This window comes from Varroa jacobsoni, unplaced genomic scaffold (assembly GCF_002532875.2).
Source record: "Varroa jacobsoni isolate VJ856 unplaced genomic scaffold, vjacob_1.0 scaffold_338, whole genome shotgun sequence".
In the NCBI taxonomy this organism is placed as follows: Eukaryota; Metazoa; Arthropoda; class Arachnida; order Mesostigmata; family Varroidae; genus Varroa; species Varroa jacobsoni.
Genome location: NW_019213240.1, coordinates 42512 through 51410, shown reverse-complemented (window position 1 = coordinate 51410; position 8899 = coordinate 42512). Strand labels below are relative to the sequence as shown.

The 8899-nt window shown below is 38.5% G+C and overlaps 1 protein-coding gene across 2 annotated transcripts in view; it reads right to left on the bottom strand.

Moving 5' to 3' along the window:
• Hsf (Heat shock factor) overlaps positions 1–8899 on the bottom strand; it is a 16722-nt gene that overhangs the window by 6708 nt on the left and 1115 nt on the right. For both annotated transcript variants that reach the window (XM_086967922.1, XM_022831551.2), the window contains exons 2-6: positions 6012–6120; positions 2764–2906; positions 1028–1135; positions 525–788; positions 73–276 (exon numbers count right to left, since the gene is read on the bottom strand). In XM_086967922.1, coding sequence (XP_086824048.1) covers positions 73–276; positions 525–788; positions 1028–1135; positions 2764–2906; positions 6012–6120 — 828 coding nt within the window. The remainder of the gene's footprint in view (positions 1–72; positions 277–524; positions 789–1027; positions 1136–2763; positions 2907–6011; positions 6121–8899) is intronic.

The following is an 8899-nucleotide window of genomic DNA, read 5'->3' as shown; positions in this document are numbered from 1 at the left end:
GGGCACAACATTGTAAGCCTGGTAGTACAATATAACCTATAGCTTAACAAAACACAGATAGATTTAACGTACCATTTGCGTAGAGGGCATTACTTTGCCTTGGGATACTCGGAGCTGCTTGCTGTCTTTACTGGATTCCATGGCTTGAGTGGAAATAATACCAAGGCCATTACCGGTACGCACGGCTACTGGAGAGTTGTGATCATTTGTGACGTCTTTGACGATCGGTTCATCCTCGCAGTCGATCTCAGTTATACCAGAGTCCGTTGGCATTGCCTGAAAGTAAAAGATTATAGACATTTTAACGTTAGTTTTCTATGTTCATATATATTTCCAAACAAACAGCAAAAATACAAAGGTAATCTTTAGATTGACAAGAAATCACCCCAACCACGTCCAAGCGTCAGGATGTTTGGTCTGTTCAACAAAAGAACTAGAAATATAAGAAATCTGTGAAGAATTGGAAGATCGTATAAATTGCCGCAACCTTCTTTTCAATCACTAGCAATTTGTGCTGTTTTTACCTTGGATCGAACTGGCCCTTGAAATGTTTTGCGAACTTTGCCACCTTCGTCAATCATCAATGTATGCTTTCGTTTCATTGAAATGTTATTGTCCTTCGGTCCTCCTCGGGCCTGATGGACCAGCGTTACGAGGAAACGAATGAGTTTTTCAACAATCTGCTGCTGCTCCCGATGCTTCCGCCGAAGAAAAGCGACTTCCCGCCATAAAGCCTCATTTTCACGTTTCATCATAATGAGCTGTGAATCCAACTGTTCTTGTTTTCCCTGTAACATGGAGAAGCGTAAGAGCCAATCGAACCATCGAAAGACGTGAATATGTAAACCTATAAAGTCTGCGTGTGGCCACTCGTATTTGGAGCATGAGATTTAAGCTCAACCAAGAGAGACATCACTACGAATACGACATATGGGTTTGTCTGCAGCACGACTACATGTTCAATGCGAGATACAGAGTTCAGTATATGCAAAAAATAAAAAATGTAACGGTTATGTCTTCCGTTTACTTGAATTTGGTTGACGTCCGTAAGCAACTCGCGAACCAGCTCGTTTCGAAGCTCATCCCCCCCGCCGGAAGCATTAGTTCCTGCAGTGTTTCCGTTCCCTGGGCCAGTCTATGAATGTGTATGAAAAGAAAGTAATAGAAATAGTTAATTCAATTTTTTTACTCGTATAAATCAGTCGCTAGGGAACGCACGATGACATGATTAGACGAATATCACTATCCTTTATAGTTCGTTTAGAAATAGCAATTATGCATATAAAATTATTTGAAAATAACGGTTTCTAGACGCTGTCGGTGTCTGTTTTTTGTTTCAAACGTAGCGCGATTTTAGAAGACGACGGAAAAGGAAGAACACGTTATGCTTAATTCTGAAAATTCTACGCGCACACTTGCTATCAGCAATTGACCATACTTTACAGCTAGCGATCAAATACGACAGAATATGCAACGGGACGTACCAACGTGTGTCCCAAAAAAATGTATACACTGTTTAACGAGTTATAACTTTCCGATTGTTTTTTTTGTCTGAGTGTAATTAATTGGAAAATAATGAATGGACAAGAGTTAACTTTGAACAAGTAAAATTTGTTTTTAATACTATCGGAGGTATAAAAATGTAGCAGAAGTACAAAGACAATATAGCAGGGAGTTTCAGGCAAATCCATCCACGCGGCTTACAACTACTCGGATAAAAGATAAGTTTGAAATAGACGGAATTGTTCCAGATGTTCATATACAACGTTCCGGAAGACGAAAAACGTCAACGAGCTTCACCAGCCAAGCAAGTGTACTGGAAAGTTATTGTAAGACAATCAAGTCGTAAGCTTGGCATTAACAAATCAGGCGTCCATCGCATTTTAAGACGTTGTAAATGGAAAAGTTACATTCCAACAATGGTACATGCTATCAATGAAGATGATCCGGCTCGAAGAAAACAATTTTGCTAATAATACTTGGAAAAATTAGAGTAAGATGCACAGTTTTCGCGAAAGATTGTTTGGAGCGATGAGGCTACATTCAATGGCATAATTAATCGACATACTTCACTTATAGGACAACTGTAAATTGACGTGTTACGCAGAAACACCAGTAAATTTACCAGAAATTAAAGTGTGGCTGGTATTTCAAGCAAAGGACTTTGGACCTTTTTTTGACAGTGTAGTGACTGGTGCCAAATACTTGAATTTACTGCAAGAGCTGTTTTACCACACATTAAGGAGGACTTTGTGGAGACGGCGCATTTTATTTCCAGCAGGACGGAGTTCCTGCACATTATCATCGTGACGTAAGAGCATATCTTGATGAGAATCTTCCAAACAGATGGGTTGGACGAGGACGTTCCATAGAACACCCTGCCTGTTCCTAGACCCGATGGCAATGGACTTTTCTTGTGGGGATACCTTAAAGATAAAGTCTATGCCAGAAAATCGACGACACTGGAAAATTTAAAAGCCATAATTGAGCAAGAGTGCGCCACACCACCAAATAAAATGTTTGTTGACGCTTGTCAATCAATACCCCACCGTTATCAAAAGTGCATTGACCAAAACAATAATAACTTTGAGCAGCCGCAATATGAGGAAAAATTACACATTTTATGTAAACTCTTTCACAATTTAAATATTAATTATATGTAAGTAAAGACTGAAGTTAGTACTACTCAAGCCGTGTATACATTTTTCAGGACACTCTGTTTAAATACTTATACAAGAGCTTATTTGATGTGGTTAAACTTACCCTCGTATGTGAGGTTGCCTTCCTTTTAATAAACTCCAACATGGATTCTTGGTCGCGTACGAAGAAGTTGTGATAGAACTCAATATCGTCTTTGGTGCCCTTTAAACCGCCACTGTCGATATTTACCATTTTCCGAAATCCATCTGAAGTAAAAACACGAAAATGCAAGGCTCGTAAATGGAGACAAATTTTTTCAGCAAAGATGGGAAATGATTTCATTTGTAGCAGTACTAATAATTAAGAGGCCTATAACTCATTTGAAGCAAAACGATAGAGGTTACATACGCTAATTTTTATGAAAGCGAAAAAGATGTGACCAACATGCAAGTAAAATTAGATCTGCTTTAGTGGCATAGATGATGACGCAAGGCTCTGACTCATCCCCAACATGACCTTAAAGACATAAGGCACGAAAAAGATGTGGTTTAGAGCAAAAATCAAAAATTGACATATAGTCTTTAGCTGCCCGACTACAGGAATACATGGTTTTTTTGACAAGCAGGGAAAAGAAATGAGAAAAAACTGGGACCGGCATCAAGGCCAGTAAGACATGACCCTCTTAACGTCAACCTTTAGTTCATATTCATGAGAAATTAGCAGTCACTGACAGATTTGATGAAGACGCACTCAAGACATTAAACTTTGAAAAAATATTGATTGACAAAAGGCATCGTGACTCGTAGATAGGTCTACAACAAGGCAAGGACAAAATACATTTACACTTGAAAAAAGGTATGGCTACTACTTCAACAAAAGGAGCGAAACTCACAAAGATGTCAACAAAAGCAAAAGTAGAAAGCATAAAGAAGTATGAAAAAATGTGGAGAACAAAATGCGGGATAGGCCCTACGTGATCATCATCGGTAAACTGACCAAATCATCATCACCGTTGCCGTCACCAAGCTGTTTTCTAGTTACTGAACACCAGCTGTCCAATGGACAATGTGAAAAGATTAAGGGTTCCCTGAAGCCGTAAGAAGAGGATCGAGCCGATGATGAAAAGGCTTCTTAACAATAAAGCGTATGAACTGAAGAGAAGGTCGAAGCGGTGGAGGTCCTCCCTTACGAGAAGCTGAAAGCCTTCTAGATTTATAATAAGCAAGATATGACAAGAGAGATGGTACCCTTTGAAACAAAAAAACGGCCACTTTGGCTTCCAGTTGAAGATCTGGTGAGCCTCTCTCACAATACATCGTGTTATCTGTACACTAGGTATCGTTGGGATGGCTCTTAGCGGCATCCTACATAGTAGACTGACGGCGCTTTCAAATCCCTAGCTCAGAATGGTTCATGCTCTATACTCAAAGACTGATCGCACCCCACGTTAGTAACAGGGCCATCGCGGATTCGTGGAAAGAGAGAATTTGTCATACCAGCCAAAGTATTCTAGAAATTGATAATGGATGTGCACGTAAAGGAGCGAAGCGGAAATACTAATCAAAAGCAAAACCAATTAATCTATCTACTAGACGTTGGGGTTGATTGAACAATCACAAAAGGCCCCCACATTGATAAAATAGCTAAGAAAGAACGTAACGGAAGTGGGGAGTAATTTAGCAGAAATCTCGCCGATAGTAGGGGCAGAAAAGCAGAAGCAAGATTAGCCACATCTATCGTGCTACCCACAGTACGCGCGTAAGGGCCCATTGCGATAAGACAAAAGAAAAACCATGTCAGGGCGATGAAAGTGCAAAGACTCCTAGTAATACGAAAGTCATCAGAGAAATCTATGCTGTAATAGTCTTTTCATGACTAATACGGTGGCTAAGACTCATCAAAGGAAGCACCAAATTTTAGAATGCTTTAGCATTAAATAAAAAAGGAACAGGAGACTAAACTACGATGGATTGGAGTGGAACACCTTACCAGAGGGAACGGAGGCAGACCTGTCGCTTTATACCTGTTTTGATCAAACAGTTTAACAGAAATCATCAGCCATCACTAACTATCCAGCGTAAATCCTAATTAGGTACCGAGGTTTGCAAAAATATTTGAGACTACAGAAAGGAAGCGGGAAAGAGGAACGGGCCTAACGAAGAGAAATACGACTGCTAACCAACTTAAAATGATCGAACTCAAAAATCGATGACAATGCCCGGGCCCCCAACCCACCCAAAATAATCCAAATTATTTTAGCTGGACGTAGGAAGGTCGTATGAACAGGTTCCGTACTTCCGTGTAACCACCTATATCCGTGAGATCCAGAATTAACGCATACAACATTACATATCTGAGAAAAGTTAATAGCAATAATAACCTAGAATGACATGTAGGCTTCGACTTTAATTGAATTACCGTTAATTTAATTAATATGATTTGCTGTAGCAGCCTAGCGTAGATCATACAAAGTCACAGTTATTATTTTGCGAATTGTCTTTCTGCAGTTTTTGCAACTGTCCCGTTCTCATATCTGAATGTTGTAACAATTCTCGTCGTAGTTTTTCTATTTGCCTGTTTTAATTGATGCTACACTTGATCTAACGGCGTGCTGCTGCCACCTAATCACTCTGTTAACTTTACAGTTATCCTACAATACTTTAATGATCGGTTATATTCAACCTTACTTATATCTCTTTTACAGCTACTTTGCTGTAGTCATCAAAATAAAATATTCTATTAGCATTATTACTTGCTGAAATTACCCCGTTTTTCTATGTCACAACACACAGCATCTTTATAAATCGGTTTATGATGTATTCGCCCTCATCCTCTACGACTTTCTTACATCTTGGAACTAACGTTTATGACTCCGGACCCTCAAACATCTCTGATACGGTGTTAAAAATTTGTTTTTTAGAATCCCTTTCATTATCGTTACAAACTGCATTCACCAGTGTCGGGAAAGGTAGTAAGCCAAGTCTGGAGAATATAGTCGGTGCAGTGGAACGGCCTACTTATGCGCCCGCAAAGCACTTTAGCCTGGCGCTGTAGTTTTGTCCATTGCGTTTTTCTGTTGCCACAACTAAACTGCATATGCAAACATTTGCAAATGTAATAGTTAAAAACTAAACAAAAAAGTGCATTACAATGTTGGCCTTTAAAGTCTGAATCAAAATAGAATTACGCACACTTCAGAACGATTATTAGCTTGTAGAACAGAAAATGCGTTTCTAAGCAGCATTCAGAATAGTAGTAAAGAAACGGTAAGAAGCTCGAAGAGACAGGCGTCGTTTTAAAGATGCGGCTATCACTATGTTCCAACCTAATCGTAATAACAGTGGTTGTATTAAAAAAAATTTAGGACTTACACATATTTAACTGCCGAATAAACGATGCCATATTGTTGTGCTTGAAGAAATTTGGAAGGACATCCTTTGCAAAACGGTTCTGGTTGTGGATAATGAAACTTTGTCCCGTCTGAAAGTGCCAATGAAAATATCGAATTGTTAATCCATACTCTATCGCAGATCGTCAGGGTAAAAAGATAGAAAAAATTTTATCAGATCTTCCTGAAGGTAATAAATAATACCTGGGAAGAAACAGCCTACTTTTAAACCATTTTTATTAATTCGATGCCCTGCATCAAAAATAAGCAAAAATAAATTCACATTATGCTTTTATTTTGCTGTATGATTACTGCACATAGTTGTTTATACTTATTATTTCACGAAAATAAGCATATTATTAATTGCCAAAACCATAATATTCATTGTCATGAGTCAGCGCCAGATGCATTTCCTAAATAACAAGTACAAAATAAATTCAACCTCGGTAAATATTCTACTGAGTCAAAAAGGTATGGGGAATCCGCTCTGTCCAATTCGGCACGCTTAAGAAAGAGAAGGCTAAATCAGAGGAGGCTAAATGTCGTAAAAAGGAAAGCTAAGGCGACATCGACTTTTTCTGCAAGAATATATCGAAAAGGTAGGGAAAGTGAGTGCTGGTGCATTATTGCTTATTTACGCTTTGTTTTTCTAAAAATCAGGCCTGTTTTGATAGAGAGCGTTACGTAAGCGATATTCAGGCGATTCGGCTTTTGTCATGCCATAACCTTAATATTGCGTTTGAGCAAATCTATTTTTTCTTTGACTGCGTTAAGGTGTTTTTGGGGCAGTTCCTTAGCGTTCTCATTTCCAATAAAGATGTTTTTGAGGCAGTTCTTTAGCTTTCTCATTTCCAATAAGCACATCTAAAATTACCCGGTATGACCTACATGAAATCGTTCTAAAATCAGATAGCAGGCACGAAAGCGAGTGTGACGCCATTTTCGGCCTTTAGCCAAAAACGAACGGACATTTTATCAATATTTTTTTTGAAAAAGCAGTGCTTCTATTCTGTTATGAGCAAGAGCATTTAATATTGTTCAAACGACTATAATGTTATAGTAGTCGTTTTTAAAAACGGGGTAAAAGTAAGTAGCTAAAACCATGCTATTTTTAATGGAAATTCCTAACTGAGTTCTAAATTATTGTCTCAATGGTTTATTAGCTAATAAAATTAGCCCCACTTCAAATATTTGGACATCTCCTCTGAATTCGATTGGACGTGAGACACGGATACGCTAAAAACATGAAAGAATAGCGGGTCATATGAAGTAGCTCAGAACCTCGACCAATACAGACGTACAGAAAAATGATGAAATTTGAGTTTTACTTATTCGCCAACTCTACGAAATTCAATGGATGTTGTCACATTTCGAATGGAGGGCTCTGCAATTTTCTTTGACCAAATTATTTGCATTTGCAAATAAAAATTCTAAAAAATACTTGCAACAACAATATTTTACAGAATCTTCACATATATCGCTTTGTTTATCATTATCCTTCAGATTTCTATTTGACCAGTTTTCAGGGTCCATGTATAATTGTCTCCATAACTGGGTAAAAGCAGCTGTCGCCCTTTATTGAGCCACTAACAAAAACGTAGGCGCTCTTTCGAATAACAACTGCTAATGTTTACAGATATTTAGTATCTGTTTAATATCTTTTTTTAAGATCATTTACCGGGTACCAGCTAATATGTAGCTTTGTCTTAACAATAATTAAATCAGATTAATCTTAATCCAAACTCTAATCACAAATCTACTTTCTATGAGCCATACGTACGTAAAAGCCACGTATCAGCGGTTAGTTTGGGTTCTGTTAAATAATTATTCCACAACTTAACGATTGACCTGCCATAAATTATGGGAAATAGAAGAGCTAGGCAAACTACATATGCATACTAATAAAATCGAATAATTTTATGACAGTGAAATGATATGTCGCTGTTGGGGATGAGAGATGAGATTAAGTGATAGTACAACTGCTCCGAGCTAGTAGCATCCCTTCCAATAATACGCAAGCAAATCATTTACACCTGTGCCTATCTCAATGATGCAACTTGCAACAGACGTTCCTCATGAGCCTTCGATCGCTAACCTCGCCGCCGCTCGAACTTTCACCTAACAACAAGGGCTTATCACAACAGCTTTATTTATCGAACACTCGCTGCGTTGTTACATAATAGACAGCCAAGGGGCCGCCACCGGAGCCCAAGGCAAATAGAGCCCTGACAGCGCTAATATAATTTCTACGGTAACTCGACTTCGTTATTGGGGCTGCTGCTGCTGCTGTTCGTTCAGGACGCAGCTGTCGCCGAAGATACAGGGTCAAGTAACGTTTTTAATTCTCGAGCAACAAAATGCCAACTCGCCTAAACCCAAAGTCTGTCGACCAATCAAACCGGTGTTGTGAATCATAATAACCTGTAATCTAATGAACAACATCGCACCACGGGTATGAATTCGAACAGTAGAATGTAACACACTGTGCGCAGGTATTCTCATTGACCCAACATGAATGTCTGTTATGTAAGAAAAACAAAACGGAGCTAAAGACAATCGCCGTACTAACAACTGAATATTATATGTGCTATTAACTGTTTACGTTATTAAGGAAAGCTCAGCTTCTCATGAACTTAGCCTTAAAAATATTGTGACTTTAGTCGGGGCCCTTTAACGTAGTGTAAGCAAAGAAAATAGTTACGACTAATAACGCAAAACATCCTTGAGTTGTAGTTATTTTCCTATTTTGCATGGTAACTAATGGATAGTTAGTATCAATCAATGGTTGTCAATCATTGGCTCAGTTATATCGAATGTTAGCAACCAAAACAGTCAACTGCCAATAGCGGAATAAAAAATTAAACCTCCCAC